Genomic DNA, 18,403 nt, shown 5'->3' on the forward strand with positions numbered 1-18,403 from the left:
TAAATACAAAGATTAATCTATAAAAAGAAAACACAGTGTCAGTCTTAAGGGCTAAAGTCTGAAAGCAACGACACCTTGTTGATAGGAAAGTTAGAACAAGGAAGAAAAAAATTGCACCATCAATTTTCATTAAAGAAAACCTGATGAAAAACAAAATAATTTGAAAATTTTAATATTCTAAAATCCATGGGCGCCATGGGCAAATTTGAGACAACATACATGCTAACTTAAATTTTAAAAAAAATATATCAAATAATGAAGTTTACACTTGAAAATTGTGAAATTTTGTACAGAAGATTTCCAAAATTGTATTAGAGTGAAACTGGAAGCTGGTTGTATGGGGGACAGCCCCTCTAACAAATGATGTTAGAGCAAAACAGTATTGTACAAAAGATACCTGTACTAAAATTATTTACTGTATGATGGATATACAAACTTGAAATTTGTATGTTTCTTAATTATATATTGTAACACTTATTTGAAAAGGGACACAATAAAAATGTTTTAAATGTTTGTCTTTATTAATAATATTTTGACACATTTTTATGTGATATTAATAACAGACTTTATAATTATTATTCCTATTAAAATGTTTGACAATTTTAAAAAATAAGTTAAAAACTTCAGCTAATAAAAAGAATTTAATATATTTCCATAAATGTCTCAAAATCAGTATCCATATTTCATTTTTCAAAATTTAGTTAGATTTTACAACTGAAACATAACAAACGTGGATGTATTGTGTCCTTGCTATGCTTCCACTTTATTACACTAGAGACAAGAATCCAGGCTTTCAGTTTCTACCGTCAGTTTTACTTTCCTGGTTGCTTATTAATGAACAGGATACTCTTTATAATTACTTTCTGGGCTCTGTTATATATAACTGAGGGAAATTATTGCAATTGGTCAAAAAATGCCCCAAAATTTTTACTTTTTTGGACTCAGGGCACCTTAAAACTTCAAGAAATGCAAACAAAAATTTGGGATTTTTTTTTATATGTATGGATGTTAGTGTGTTTGGGGGGAGGCAAGATTTTATTCACCCTCTTTATAGCTTAATAACTTCCGTGCTTTTTGTCAAAGATGTCTCAAATTTTGCAGTGAGGTTTGTGTATGGGAGATTGATGCTATTAAAAAATGGTGGTTAAAGATCAAGGGGATAGAGAGACAAAGGAGGGTGTCGTATCTTGAATGGAGACAGACTTAATGAAGATTTTAATTATTAGTAGCATTTACAATTTTTTTTTTATAAAGTTCATCTCTACCCTCTCCATTAAGCTTTTTGCCATTTTATACTAATTAATAATATAAAAAGTTTTTAAATATTGTAACAGATGGCACCCCACACACAATTTAAATTCATTTGCTGGGAAAGCTGCACAACTCACTGCTGCATTTTTTTGTTTTAACACAATATGTAGCATAGGTCTTACAGGGACACAAATCTCATCATGTTCTATGAAATGATAAGCTTTTAATTGATGTGTCATTTTTATTCCATTTTTGAAATTCTTCAAAAGACAATTCATTCAGATACAATGGTTGTCAAATTAGTTAAAATTTGGCAAAGCAGGATTAAAGTAATCATAGAAATGCTTGAAAATCAAAAAATCAGTTTAAGTGAAAATATTTTTTTAGTTAAGTTGGTTGAAAAAAACAATAGTTTGTGTATCAAATGTAAGCAAGCATAAATGTTGAACAATCATATCATATTTAGCTTCCTGCATACATTAATTAGACTTACATTACATTAATAGATGACAGCAGTTTTGTTCTGCTTATGAAATATTTTTACACTGCCTTGGTAAAGAATCCATCATTGGGAAGTCCATTTTGTTCAGAGGATTACAGTTATCTTCCTCCTCTCGTCCTTCAAGAAAGTTTCAGGGTGATGCTTCAGGAGGAGCATCCTTGATGAGTAAGAGAGAGCTTATGGATCATGGAGACAGAGCTGGTGAGGGATGCTTTAACAGCATTCTTTACCAGCTCTGTCTCTCAGATCATGTTAGATCTTCTGTTATCACCAAAATGACAAGAAAGGAAAAGACAGAATAGAATAGTGATTATGCAACTTTTGCCACTTCAACTGTCCCTTCTGCTTCTGAGGGGCATAATACAAAGCTGTAGGTGAATCAAAATAATTCTCAACATGAGAATGCTCTCTCTTCTTTCATGTCACAGCTGCATGAGTATCTAAAAATGTCCACCAATACTGTAAACATTATAGATGCTGGGTTGAGAATTACTATTATTCTTGATGGCTATCCTAACATGTCTTCCCCATTTATTGGATTAAACCCAAGATTTTCTCCTGGATGAGATCAATAAATCATCTGGCTAGAATACTTCTGCATTGTATACTTCTTGTGAGAGTTACTCAGATTGGTTTATTTCTATCCTGGGAATATATCTTAGCTTCAACACCTTTGTTCCTGAGTGAAGCATTTCCTTGACTGTTATCAGAGCTGAAAATATAGTAGTATATTCTTGAGTCCTATACTATTCCATTTTCTTATTCAGGAAAAATTCATGTTTTGTTTAGTTCTCTAGTAAAACAAGAAGTTTGGTTGTTTTTGATTTCACTCAGAAACTTTAACTTTCAATTATGATGGTAAATTGGCTCTCTTCCATAACAAAATCATTGTCCAATAATATACAAGGGCTATTCCAAAATCAACTGCCACTTTTGACTAGTAAAAATAAACTGGTTAGCCCCATTAATAATAAAGGTTTATATCACTGAATGTTAATTCATCATCCAGTTTTTCATTTGTACACAAATAACTACTGAATAAACATGGACCCTATCATCACCAGCTGTAAGGTCTATGTGATGTTTTGACAAATGAATAACCCAATTGGCCAAATGACTCCTAAAACAGGGGAGTAATGGCAAAGAAAATAAGAGCCAATGTTTTGGTGGTGTTCAGAAATAGACAATCATCATCTTTGCAATGCATTTTAAACTGCTGTTCAGCCAGCCAATGTCTAGATGCTATTCGGCTGTTAAATGTCGTTTAACGTAAACTCTGTCTCTGCAAAAATTCAGCTATTCGGCTGTAAAAAATATTGGAGGTCGACCCAAAACAAAAGGCAAGGAATGCTCACCAAGGACATATTTTCCTCCATGACATGTGCCTTACACTTCAGGTTAAACAAAGGCTTTACTCAAATAGTTCAAACTGGGAGATTTTTGACCACCACCTTATAGCCCAAGTGATTATCATCTCTTCAGCGAGATAAGTCTGACTGATTGGACTACCCAGCAGTTTGAGACCAACAAGTAGTAGTTGAAGGATGGAATCAACAGGACTAGGAAATCTGGCAGCACATTCTTTGATGAGGACTTGCAAAAGCTGCTGTCATAATACAAGTGCCTTATTTTGGATGGCAACTATGTAGAAAAGTGATGTAAACATGTATATAAAAATTTTTTTATTTCTTTATGACATTTTTCTAGCAATTCAGCAGAAATAATTTTAGACCCAAAGATTTCATCCAAAGATCTCTGATCAAACAAGGGAATGACAATATGTTAAGATTTACTGATTCTGATCAAACATGGTGAGAATATAGTGCACTCCCAATGGATGACATGTGCTAAGCAGTAAAGCACATTACTCAAAATTAAATGAGAAAATTAAAGTTGAATATTGCAAATAACTTAAAACCTTTTGAATTTCCATCATTTATAGTGACTGGTGTTTTGGTGGAGGCATACCAGTTTCATAATCATGAGGTTAATGTTTAGAATTTCAATGTCATGTGAATTTTCCTCCCTAAAACTATTTTCCATTTTATTCTTGGGAATTTTAAATTTATTATATTGTCAGAGAGAAAAACCAATTTATTTTTAAAAAATTACAAATCTATATATATAATCGAGACGCGTTGATGATGATGATAATAATAATAATAATAATAATAACTCTCCCATGGTCACCACCTGGTCGTGGTGGGAGAGCCCAGTAATTTTACTGATCCATAGGGCAATGCAGGCTGGAGCACAAGCTCCTGGTAAGGACACCCATGCCAGTAAGGTCTATGGAGAGAAATGAAGCTAAGAGTAACCACACACCCACATTCTGTGGAGATACGTATTATGGTAGTAACCAGATCAAAGTGTGATACCGGCTCGGACGTCGCCCGGGTTAACAAGGTCCGCGTTCGTGAGTTAGGCAGAGGCTCACGTTCGAAAAATAGGCCACAGTCTCCCTTGGTTACCGGTGGCGAAAGCAGCACCGGACCCAAGCATGGCTACTGCAATGCCCTCAACAGATGTGAGGAACCAACCCAGCCTTGGTGTTTCTGTGGCAATGCATCCACAGACCACAAAGGCTGGAAAACCACGCCAACGGATGAAATGGACAGTAGAAATGAACGAGTTTATCATCCGTACTTACTACACCATCACAAAACTCGAAACAAACATGACAGCATACAGACAACAACTACACCTTAGATTCACACAACAGTATCCTCATCTCACTGTCACCGAACAAAGGGTTGTTGATCAAAAAAGAACAATTATACACAACAACCTTATTCCACAAACAACACTTGAACTTATCAAACAACAGGTTGCTGATCAAATACATCAACAGACAGAAACATCTAACATTAATGAAGATCATGTAACCTGTCAGGATAATCCAGGAACAAGCATTGATAATAACACACACACAACAATTACCACTAATGATACTACAGACACTTCCTCATCCATCACTGATAACATAGACATGGATTTAGTTAATACGCTCTCACTTATATTTCAGGAAACACTCACTAAATATACAGGCACAGATCCCACACAAAGACCACGAATACCAAAAATCAACACGTCGAAGGAAGTAGGAAAAACACTAAATTATGTAAACACTCACTTACTACCACACTACATTCATTCAATTTCTACACTCTCAGACATTCATACATTAGTTTATGCTGGGGCAGTCACAGTAGTGACACAACATGGACTGAAAGTACAATCACAGACAAATACACAGAAAACACAATTCTATCACAAGCCTGCCTGGCAGAGAAGAATAGAAACACAAATAAATGACATTAGACAGCAATTAGGCAGGCTGACACAATACACTAAAAACAACATAACACCCAAATTAAGGAAACAGCTCAAAAACATTTTCAAGAAAATAAAAACACACACAAAACATGAACATCACAACACACACATCACAGAATACATTGATACACTAAAACAAAAACTTGCTGCCAAAGCACGTAGACTCAAACGATACAAAACATGTACACTACGAAAACAACAAAATAAATTATTTACAAACAATGAAAAACTCTTTTACAGACAAATTAATAACAAAGCAAACACTGATACACAGCACAGTGGCACACCAACAGAAGAAGAACTCACAACATATTGGTCTTCTCTTTGGTCCAATGCTGTCACGCACAATGCTGAAGCAGGCTGGATCGAGGAGGAGAACAAAAACTTACACAACATACCAACTATGCCCTGTGTTGAAATAAGCATACGTGATTTCCAATACACTGTTAACAGAACACACAACTGGAAGACACCTGGTGTAGACAACATTCACAATTTCTGGTACAAAAAGTTTACATCACTGCACCAGGAACTAGCTAAACACCTAACACACATCATCATCAATCCACAAGACATGCCAAATTTTCTTACTCAGGGCATCACCTACATGAAACCTAAAAACAACAATACCACAGACCCCACACAATACAGACCAATTACATGTCTTCCAACACTCTACAAATTATTGACATCCTGTATTGCAAACAAAATATACAAACATGTTGAAGAACACGACATTCTAACAGAACAACAAAAAGGTTGCCGTAGAAATCACAAGGGATGCAAAGAACAGTTACTCATAGATTCAGTCATTCTACGGCAAGCACACAAACAACACAGAAACATACACATGGCATATATAGACTACAGAAAAGCATTCGACAGTGTTCCACACAGTTGGCTGCTACATATTCTACACATGTACAAAATACATCCATCACTCATTGCATTCTTTCAAAACACTATGCAGCAGTGGAGAACAACACTACATCTCAGGGTTAGTAACACTTCCATACAAACAAACCAAATTTTTATTAGGCGAGGAATTTTTCAAGGAGATTCCTTGAGTCCTCTCTGGTTCTGCCTAGCCTTGAATCCATTATCCAACATGTTAAACAACACACAATATGGCTACAATATCAGGCATGAAAAAACAACACAGTATACACTGTCACATCTCATGTACATGGATGACATAAAACTTTATGCATCCACACAAAAACAACTTCATCAACTCCTACAAATCACACATTCATACACCAAGGACATACAAATGGAATTTGGCCTAGATAAATGCAAAACACTTCACATAGAAAAAGGAATCCTGAAGAAAGAAGATTTTGCACTTGGAAATGGAGACATTATTGAATCCATGGAAGAGGGCGAGTTCTACAAGTATTTAGGATTCCAACAGGCCAAACTAACAGAACATACACAAATAAAGCAAAGATTAATTAAAGAATACCAAAGTAGGTTAAATGCTATTCTCAGAACACAGTTAAATGCAAAACACACAGTTAAAGCAATAAACACATATGTCATCCCAGTACTCACATATTCTTTTGGAGTTATACATTGGACTCACACAGATCTTGAGCAACTCCAAAGGAAAACAAGAACAACACTTACTAAGCATAAACAACATCATCCTAAATCCGCCACAGAAAGATTAATCCTTCCACGTAAAGATTGGCGGGCGTGGCCTGATTGACATAGTTAACCTTCACTACAAACAAATACAGTCACTGCGAGAGTTTTTTTATGAAAAACAAGAAATATCACAATTACATAAAGCAGTAACTCTAGCAGACTCGAATAACACACCATTAAACTTACACTCACATCATATGGACACAACACAACATATAAAAAGCATAGACACCATTAAGCAATCGTGGGCTCGAAAGGCACTCCATGGCAGGCATCCTTATGATCTGGCCCATGATTTTGTTGACAAAACTGCGTCAAACAGCTGGTTAGCTCGGGGATGCCTCTTTGGGGAGACGGAAGGATTCATGATTGCCATACAGGATCAGGTCATAAATACTAAAAACTACAGAAAACACATACTCAAAGATGCAACACTCACAAATGACACATGCAGAAAATGTCACATCATGCCAGAAACTATACAACACATCACCTCTGGTTGCAAGCTCTTGGCACAAACAGATTATTTACACAGACATAATCAAGTAGCAAATATAATACACCATGAGCTTGCAAGGAAACACAAATTAGTAGACATCCACGAACCATATTACAAATACATTCTGCAGACAGTATTGGAAAACAACACGCACAAAATGTACTACGACAGAGCCATAATCACAGATAAAACAATTTACCACAACAGACCAGACATCACACTCATTGACAAACACAATAAAATCACATACATTATAGACATATCCATTCCAAACACTCACAATATACAAAACGCATGCACTGAAAAAATTAGCAAGTACACAGAACTCGCCCAGGAAATAAGGCATCTGTGGAGGATGGATAGGGTGCTTATTGTACCTGTTGTTCTCTCTTCTACAGGCGTCATACCACACACACTACACAAAAGCCTGGGCACATTACAATTGAATAGAAACACATACATCACACTACAGAAGGCCACTATATTGAATACATGTCATATTGTGAGAAAATTCCTGAATACAGACACACACACTGATACACTTCTTTAATTTCTGTTTTGGTTACTTGCCTTGACTTTGGTCCGGCATAGTACACAGCCACCGGTGTTAACCGAGTATCTCTCACTTAACCCAACATAATAATAATAATAATTAATAATAATAATAATAATAATAATCAGTGCAGAGCCTAAACGGTAACGGTAAGGGGTTGAAAGTTGAAATTTGGTACGCAGTTAGGGTCACGAGAACGCACACTAAGAAGGGATTTTTCGAAATTCCTCCCCACGGGGGAGAGGGACAGGATTAAGTCTTAAAACTTCCATCAACAATGGAAGTGTTAAGTAACAATGGAAATGTTAAGAGCCCAAACGGTTAAGAGTAGAAAGTTGAAATTTGGTACATAGTTACGGTACGTCACAAAAACGCACACTAAGAAGGGATTTTTCGAAATTTCTACCCACGGGGAGAGGGACAAGATTAAGGCTTAACACTTCCATCAACAATGGAAGTGTTAAGTATCAATAGAAGTGTAACAATGGAGAACAAGAGAAGGTGACGTGCAAGATTTACGGGCGCTGGAGGAAAAAAAAAAAAAGTAATATGTTAGAACATATTCGATTTTCAAATTTAAACAGATTAATTCGGTTTTTCTCGACTTTTCTTCTTTAGAACATTCGATGAAAATCGAACGATATAATCAGAACACGTCGTGAAAATCGAACAATATTACAATATTCAATTTTCAAATTCGACCTTTTATTAAAAATATTTAGTTTGTTGATGAAATTACTCTTTTTCTTCTGTGACTATAACGTAATAATCTTAAATCTTCGCTATCATTACTTTTGCCCGAGCAACGCAGGGCCTATCTGCTAGTATACAATAAACAGGATAATAAAACAATAAAGTCCAATAAATTTGGTAACTCGCGCCAAGTTTTAACTGGGTTCTGGTAGAGAAACTTCACTGACTTTGGCGTTAAACTATTTCTCTCTCTTTTTTTTTTTTTTTAATATAAATAACACATAAATAACACAACATTCTTTTTTTTTATAAATAACATTTAAAAAAAAAAAAGAAATAGTTTAACGCCGAAGTTAGTGAAGTTTCTCTACCAGAACCCAATAAAGTCCACCTGTTTCAAGTAACAAGTTGATGTCAAAAGCAATCAAGAAATGTTACCTAACAATATTTATTTAAAAACAAACATTTTCTGTATATTCACACACAGTACTGTACATATCTGGCAACAAAGCCATTGTTTAACCTAAACATGTTTGTAATTGCATGTTTGTTTGCTAAAGAATGAAAAGATGACTTCAATATCTTGTGCTAATATCAATAGCATGAAAATGTGTTCTGCAGAAGAATCACTGCACAACAATATTACAAAATTACAATTACAGGAAGTTTTTACATATTGTGAAAGCATCCTTCAAAATCAAGACCTAATTGTAGTCAAGGGTTCTTCATCAATTTCAGATGTTGCAAAGGCAACAGAAGAAAACATTAAGTGCTCTGATATTTTCAAATATGACACAGTATGATTCTCCTCCAAATTAGTTGACAGAGAAGTGTTTTTAAATGTTAATCAAGTTTGCTTTTGTGGTGACATATATAAATCATCTGAATTTATTCAATGTGCACACTGAAGAAATGTTTATTTTTTCACATGTTTCTACGACAATTATCATACACAAAATTGTGCTCCCAGAAAGCAAATAGATTGAATAATATTAATATCATCTTTTTATTAACAAAATTTGCCTTGAATAATAACAATTTTGTTTATATCTTATCTTCACAAATAAATTATAAATAAATGTTAGTACAAATCTCATATATACAGTATATCAGTAAATATTCTAATATGCAACTGGACGAAATATGTAATGAGAATTTTAAATTGTGTAGTAATTAACTGTCTGATTCCAGATTTTATAAGTATTCTTTTCTTCCAGTTATCCTAAAGTTAAAATATTTACCTAAAATCATAGCATACAGTAAAACCTGTCCAATACAGAAACCAAATAAAATGGAAACCAGCCTAAATAGAAAAAAAATTCTTTAAAATGGAAGGATTTTTAATGTTAGAAAAGGACTTGTTCAGAACAGAAACCTGCCAAACCAAAAAAAAATATTCAGTACTGGTTATTCTGGTTTACACAGGTTTTACTGTATATAAATATAAATTCGATTATTAAAACCAATGGGATCGGTGGTAATATTAACACACTAAAAATAAAAAATTTTTAGTTAAAAAACAAGTAAAAATTATACTCTTTCCATTTCCGACTTCGAGGATTCTATGAGCCAAAACAAGACAAACAAATGGCAAGGAACAATCATTACTTTATTAATTTATCCATATGCATTTCGCCATCTAGGCCTCCTCAGTGGATACATCAGGATGTTATTCGTTGATTACGTTTTATACTCAACAACCGTTCCCAGCATGCATCAACAACCACTCCAGCATTCAAATTAAGTAAATTTACATGTTCGGCGATACAGAAATGTTCTACAATTTTTCTTTCTAAGTTATTTTCTATTCTATACAAAATTTTAGTATTTTTTATATTTATATTACAATTAAATTTATTGCAATGTAAAAACCATGCTGATTCCGTTCTTCTCAGTCTAATGGCTGCCTCATGTTCCTTTACTCTCAACTCCAATCTTCTTCCGGTTTCTCCAATGTAATAATTTGGGCTTCCACATGTACATGACATCCTATATACGACGCCGGCGATTTTAAATTGGTCTCCGGGCGAATTTTCACTGTTCATTATACTGATAATGTTAGACATCTTATTCTTTTGGTTCGCAACTATGCATACAGAAAATCTTTTAAAAATTGGTTTATATTTTTCAAAAACTTTAGCAACATAAGGAAACTTTGCATAAGAAATATCTTCTATGTTATTTTTAACATTAAATCTACGTTTTAAATATAAATTGTACCACTTACAGAGAATATGTTTCGGATAGTCATTTAACTGAAATTTTTTGAACAATTGTTTTACTTCGATATCTATGTTTTCTTGCTGAGTTGTTCTATTTAGTATCTTTCTCAATTCCATATTAAAGACATTCTTTTTATTTTCTAAAGGACAGTAAGATTTAAAGTTAATAGTTTTACCATTATTACATAGTTTTTCATACTTACTAAATGATACACTTCTCTCTTCTCTTTTTATAGTGACATCTAAAAAATTCATTCTATTTTGTTGTTCATCTTCACTTGTAAACTTTAAGTTTTTATGTAATCTATTTGCATATTCCTCAATATGTTTAGATGTCACTATAAAAAGAGAAGAGAGAAGTGTATCATTTAGTAAGTATGAAAAACTATGTAATAATGGTAAAACTATTAACTTTAAATCTTACTGTCCTTTAGAAAATAAAAAGAATGTCTTTAATATGGAATTGAGAAAGATACTAAATAGAACAACTCAGCAAGAAAACATAGATATCGAAGTAAAACAATTGTTCAAAAAATTTCAGTTAAATGACTATCCGAAACATATTCTCTGTAAGTGGTACAATTTATATTTAAAACGTAGATTTAATGTTAAAAATAACATAGAAGATATTTCTTATGCAAAGTTTCCTTATGTTGCTAAAGTTTTTGAAAAATATAAACCAATTTTTAAAAGATTTTCTGTATGCATAGTTGCGAACCAAAAGAATAAGATGTCTAACATTATCAGTATAATGAACAGTGAAAATTCGCCCGGAGACCAATTTAAAATCGCCGGCGTCGTATATAGGATGTCATGTACATGTGGAAGCCCAAATTATTACATTGGAGAAACCGGAAGAAGATTGGAGTTGAGAGTGAAGGAACATGAGGCAGCCATTAGACTGAGAAGAACGGAATCAGCATGGTTTTTACATTGCAATAAATTTAATTGTAATATAAATATAAAAAATACTAAAATTTTGTATAGAATAGAAAATAACTTAGAAAGAAAAATTGTAGAACATTTCTGTATCGCCGAACATGTAAATTTACTTAATTTGAATGCTGGAGTGGTTGTTGATGCATGCTGGGAACGGTTGTTGAGTATAAAACGTAATCAACGAATAACATCCTGATGTATCCACTGAGGAGGCCTAGATGGCGAAATGCATATGGATAAATTAATGAAGTAATGATTGTTCCTTGCCATTTGTTTGTCTTGTTTTGGCTCATAGAATCCTCGAAATCGGAAATGGAAAGAGTATAATTTTTACTTGTTTTTTAACTAAAAATTTTTTATTTTTAGTGTGTTTACTGTATATTTTGTTTGTCCCATGAAAAAAGAGCCACAGAAGGAATGATGGTAGTATTTACCATTTGTATCGAATATATACAATAGATATTTTTCATGCAGCCACAACATCAATGTTATCATTTAAACTATAATATCCAACCACAGCACACTTATCATTTAGTAAATTACATCATGTGTAGGCACACATTGCACACTAAGCATGTGTAACAATTATTAAGATAACAATAATTAAAAAAATATGAATTTAGAAAATTATTTTCTAATAAAGATGAAAAATATATAAATAAATGTTTAATTATCAAATCCTTTCTGATTTCAGGGCCAAGATTTGTATTTAATCAACTCTCTTTAAGAAATGGAAGCAATAAATTTGAAAACAAATTCACATTTTAAAAATAAATTTATGCAGACCACGTCCTGTATGAGCAGTGAGATTTCTTATTAAGCATTTTTTTCATATTTTGCAATTTCCTAATTTAAGAAAATTTAGTGAAAAATATATATGTTAGTCTGGAATAACCTATAATTGCAAAGTTTTTTCAAACAATGAATTTAATAAATAACAGAAAAACACAAATAAATTGCATAACCAGCATAAATATACAAATTCTGTTGAAGATCTTTTAATTACTTTTATACTATCTGTTTTACAGCTGATCATCACTAAATGCTAAACCACTGTTTTCATATTTATATTACTCTCACAGACTATGAGAGCATTATTATAAATTTTTTTTGTTTTTGATATTAAATTTTGTATTGTTTTAAAAATGTGCATTTACTGTAAATTAGGATTATTATAACACATGTAATATATTTTTATTGTGGTCCATCTAAAATCTCCTTAATTTCTTAATTTGACATATACAGTATATGAGAAAGTTTAGCTATCACTGATCTAAATGATTCCTGGATTTTCACTAGATCAATAGTTTTCTATTGCTAAGAACAGTTTCACATGATCTGCATGTTTGCATGGACAGATGAAACTGCGGTACTGAATGTAAGCCAAATGAGTGACAGAGCATTGAGAGGCACAAGACTTTTCACACCACATAGAACTTTTCATACAACTGTCTATGGTGTGTAAAGTCTCATGCTTCACAATAAGGCAATTTGCTTTAGTTGTGAAGCATCAGACTTTTGAGACTTACATGTATTCATACTATCCAATGAGTCCATGCAAATATCCAGATCATGTGGAACTGGCCTAAGATTGAATGTACTAGTCTTCAAACCACTAAACCTCTTCAGATTCCAGCAAAACATGTAAACTGTAGCAATTCACAAATGTTTTCAGAATCCACCTGATTCCAGCTTCAGGTTCAAAGAGTTTTGTTTTGAATTGGAATGCATTGAATAGAACATACATGTAGAATTCAAACTTGAATAGGACTGTATAAGACATGCACTGAGCTATACTACACCACCCCAGCTATAATAATGTTTCATACCATGCCCGCATGCTTTGCTGTATCTCATCCCTATTGTTGATACAATTGGAGTTACACTGGTTTTAAATATTGTATTTCAAAGGACTCTTAAGAGTCTGATGTGATCCCAATCTGTAGAGGATCTGATAAGCTGGAACTGATTTAATTTAGCCTATATATGGTCTTCAAAGGCAAACATTTCCAGTGATAGACAAGTATATTTTGTGAATGTACTAGTAACTCATTTTCTATTGCTCTTCTATTTTCTATTCCATCATCAAAATCAAGCTCAGCTTGATTGTATTTTTCAAGTTCATTCACAATTTGGAACTGAAGTGGTGTCTCCTATTTTATTATAAGAGTAGACCACATTTATCTTGATTAAGTTATTTTTGGTAGTGTCCTTGGCTTAAAGATTGATAAATGTGACTTTCATTCCCAAGCCTTACAAGAAATTTTTTTAATGGAACTGAAATTGTCTTTTTATCCAATCAGTCCATTGTCCTTCATATTAAAGGCATTACAAAAGTACTATATACATATCTGACACTTCCGAGGAATTTTCCAATTCATTCTTTGTAGTTTACTTATGAATTGAGCAACTGTTAAGTAATTGTTTTACACAATTTGATTTCCCACAATTATGAGTTTTGTCATTTTAAAATCATCATAAACATTGAAGGAATCTCTTTATTAATGTGACAAAACATTTTTTGACATGATCCATATCTCATTTTTAGATCCACACAGAAAACAATTTTGAACAACAAAAAGATACAACTGAATACTTATTTTAAAAACAAATCCAACAATAGATGACACAAAACAGTTGATTTTGAATATTTTAGTGGCCCCACTAACAGGCAAACAAGTTGACGATATGCTATTAAGGATATACAAGCTGCAAAAGTGTGATGCTATCATGCAATGCAGATATTTAATGATACCTGCATAAAGCTGTGCTGGATTGCATTAAGTACCAAAATGTTTGGATTGTCCTAATAGACCAAATATCTTACATTCTCTCAGCTTTCAGGAATTTAAAATTAACATTTGTCAACTTGAATCATATTTCATGCATAGCAAATGTCCTTCATTTCATGTATGAATCAATACATTCTAAATGTCCCAAAGCAGACAAGTTTATTTCAGAGATAAAGAAAGCTTCTGTAAGCACTGATTTCCATATCTCATAGCATGCAATTGTCTGTTCAGGAGCAATCTATGCTTGCTCCTGAACAGACATGTAGTCAGCCATCTTTTTTGCCACTGTCTCTTTCTGCCACTTACCACTGATGCAAGAATTACAAAATTCCATTGATTGACATACATGCACACACAAATTTTATCATGATTGCATTATATTACAAAAATTATAGCAATTCTCATTGCGTAATTACTTTCCAATAATCCTGTATATTATTCAATCTGTTATGATTGAAATATATATAATCATCATTAATAAAATTTTTTTAATACATTATTGCTCCTTTTAAATGTAATTTTATAAGTGAAGAATCACAAACTTGTCCAACTTCACTATTTTCATTCAGAGTGCAAATAAACTCTGAAATATTTATTTCAGTAACATCTATTAATATTAACAACTTGAATAATGATACAGCAAGTTGGTTTTACTTACCAGACAATACATGACAATGATGTCATTTGGGTAATGCCCCATTTCTCATGAGTAATTTATTTGTTACTGATGTTAATTTTCATGCCTGCCCATTTTTTCTTTTTATTTTATCATCATCAACAATCTTCAGTATCTATTATTGCACAGTTATTTTCTTTGAAAGTGCATTTTGACTTCTTTTTTTCATTTTGATATTAGCATAAAGTTAATGGATTTAGAATAAGATGACTAAGGTCTATAAATTGAATCCCAAGTAACCCAAAGTTTTTGAAATATTTTATACTTTATGTAGTTATGACATTATTACCATATATATTGGATATAATGAAATAATTATAAAGGAGTATTAAACCTGCATCATGTTTTGTAATAGAGACATTTTCAAATCTCTTGATTGGTTAAGGAAACCGATTTCATTCTTTTTATACACACCACTGTTTCATGCTGTACCTTAAAATACATGTATTATGAACACAATTTCAACTGAAGTTTTTGAAGTTTTACTACAGTAAATATTTCTATTAATATGTATAGTAACTAAATCAAAATTTCATTGTTAGAAACATTTAATTGTCACAGCTATCAACCAATCCACATAATTGATTTTTGATTAATGTAATTGAATAATATTAAACTGAAGCTTAAATACGTATTATCATTTTGTAAAGCAAAATTATGCAAGTTTTATAAAAAAAATAAATAAATAACAAAATTATAAAATTACTTTGTTTGGATCGCCACAAGTTTTTACTCCAATCTTTTGACGCTTCTTCTTTCGATTTCTGGGCATTTTGCATTTACTATTTATTAAAAATTATAATACTGCCTTAAAAAAATGTAATAATTTCTGATATTCTCGTTTAAAATTGACATGTACCACGTGCTTCTTCCGTGAAAACGACTCGCATCACGCCCTCTTTGAAAACTAAACTAAACTGTTAGAAATTAATGAATACTGTATTTTGAAGTGAACTTATTTTTATAAAAATCAATAAAATAATAATTTTTAAATTTTACAAGAAATTTTGTAAATAGTTTCTTAATTCATAGTTTTTTTACATTTTACTAGTTTAACAAAAAATTTATATAACAAATATTTTATCGGAATATTAAATGTTAACTGTTACATTGTACAGATAGAGAGATATAAACTTAAAAAAAAAATCCCTTAAAGTTACAAAAATCAAGTTATTGATACTCTAAATAATCGATAAGAATCTAGTAATTTTCTTTTTTCGTAGTTGCATAATATAAAATACATTATTTTGCTCATTTAATTTTCGTTACGAATTTAAATTATTTTTCTATAGTGAATATTCTGTTTCTAACAATAAATTTATGGAAGTACGAGTTATCGCAGTTAAAATACCCTATTCAGGGTCTTTTTATCTAACGGTCTGTCAACTGACGACGTTTTCTATTCATACATTCCACAGAGGAATATTTTGGCCGAGAGAGACTATCAGTTCAGTAATATCAGTATACAATGGTAGCTTTGCTACGACTTACTTTTAGTTTGATTTTCGAGTAAAACAAAAGCAATGCCATCGTGTTTTGTTCTGGGATGTAATAGAGATTACTTTCACGATGTTACATCAATCGAAAAACGACATTTTTTTTTTTTTAAATCAAGATTGTTACTTAGAATCGTGGGCAAAGGCAATACTTCGTAGGTCAAAATTGACGACAAAATGCTATGTATGCGATTTGCACTAAGATCACCGAAGTGCAAATCGCTTTACAGTTTAAAAAGACACGTTCACTGTGAAAGGAGAAACTGTAGAAATTATAAGAGAAAGACGGACGCTGACACCTGACGTAGTGCCTACTATTTTTCCGAATCTGAGCAAAAAAATTCCCAGGAAACGGTCATCTTCATGCAAGAGGCGAAGACAGCCAGAAAGGACTGCCAAATTATTAAGAATAGGTTAGTTTAAACACAATCACTTAACATGTCTCGTTTGTTCTTATTTGGGGTTACTTGTTAACGTCAAGAATATAATTAGCTCCTGTTGTCAGTTTTGTAACGGACTGTTTCATTATTGTCACTATAACTATTATAACTACTAACAGCAGGGTCTTTTTATCTTATGGTCTCTCAACTCCACCCTTTTACCTTCAGTTTGTTCTTAAGCTCTAGCGGTAGCGTAGCGAGGGGGGTGCAAGGGGGTGTATCATGCATCGGGCGCCACTCGCAGAGGGGCGCCCAAATGGTCTCCAAGACAAACTATATGTGTTTCTGGAGGGGGAGAGGGGTGCCAATAAAGTGTCGGGCGCCAGTTATGTTCGCTACGCCACTGAGCTCCAGATGGCACTAGAAACAGCAGTTCAGGCACACAAACCACCTACAACATGTATGTACGCATGCTTGTTAACTTATTGGGATTTTACTTCCAATTATAATTTATTTATAAGATAATTGAGATTGCTTAAATCAACCAGTAATGAAACAAAGAGAAGTTACACTAAGCAATAAAGTAACAGTGTTAAGTTTTAAGTTTTATAATTTAAAGTTAAGACTGTTAAGTTTTATAATTTGCATAAAATTAGGTAACAATTTATTGAACATGTGATAACTATCGAACATTTCTAGTAGTAACTTTCGATCTTAAAACATAATTTTTTTTTCCTCTTGTAAAAAATGAAGCTTGCAAGCGATGTAAAAGTTAATAATTTTAGCCGTTAGCGAAGTTCTGTGTGAAGTTAGTTCAAAACCTATCTGCAAGCTGTTCAAGCAACCAACATTCAAAGCCTCATTGGTTATCATAAAGTACACGTTTGTCTGTTGTAAATTATACAAAGATTTTGAAATAATGGATTATTAAAACATAAGCAATTTATATAGTGCCTCTATTGGATGGCATAAAAATTTCTTTGACTTTCTGTTAATACACTTCTGGCACTGTGAAGAGGGTATTTTGTCGTTGATTATAGCATATAAAATTAAGCAGACAACATGCAGGAAATTGTTTCCCGTAAGTTGTTCGTGTGCTATCTTTTGTATTATATAATAGTGCAAAACTGTGGATTATAACAAGGACTGAGTAGAAACACAAATATTAAAGTGACAAAACGGAAACTACGCTAGGAAGAAATTTTCAAGACATTATTTTTAAATGTCAACATTAACTGTATAATACAGTATTAAGGCAGTTTTATAATCTTTATAATACTTATTAATAACTACTAATGTACACTTGTGTGTTATTTATTGTATAATTTGATTGTAAATTTTAATTGTAAAATTGCCTTATACAGTCCTTAGCATTGTATAAATGATATACTAATATAAAAGAAAATAACTAATG

The 18,403-nt window shown here is 32.4% G+C and overlaps 1 protein-coding gene and 1 long non-coding RNA gene across 2 annotated transcripts in view; both read right to left on the reverse strand.

Moving 5' to 3' along the window:
* Nsun2 (tRNA (cytosine(34)-C(5))-methyltransferase Nsun2) overlaps positions 1-16,018 on the reverse strand; it is a 53,741-nt gene extending 37,723 nt beyond the window's left edge. Inside the window, exons 1-2 of the mRNA XM_067274570.1 lie at positions 15,973-16,018; positions 15,820-15,895 (exon numbers count right to left, since the gene is read on the reverse strand). Coding sequence (XP_067130671.1) covers positions 15,820-15,885 — 66 coding nt within the window. The 5' untranslated portion in view covers positions 15,886-15,895; positions 15,973-16,018. The remainder of the gene's footprint in view (positions 1-15,819; positions 15,896-15,972) is intronic.
* On the reverse strand, positions 9,965-10,756 carry LOC136978668 (uncharacterized). Its single transcript, XR_010881267.1, has 2 exons — positions 10,712-10,756; positions 9,965-10,570 (listed from the first exon to the last, which is right to left on the reverse strand). It is a non-coding gene; the product is annotated as an uncharacterized lncRNA (long non-coding RNA).
* Positions 16,019-18,403: the final 2,385 nt, after the last annotated feature.

The sequence above is a fragment of the Centruroides vittatus genome, unplaced genomic scaffold, assembly GCF_030686945.1.
Source record: "Centruroides vittatus isolate TY-2023 unplaced genomic scaffold, ASM3068694v2 contig_549, whole genome shotgun sequence".
Taxonomy (NCBI): domain Eukaryota; kingdom Metazoa; phylum Arthropoda; class Arachnida; order Scorpiones; family Buthidae; genus Centruroides; species Centruroides vittatus.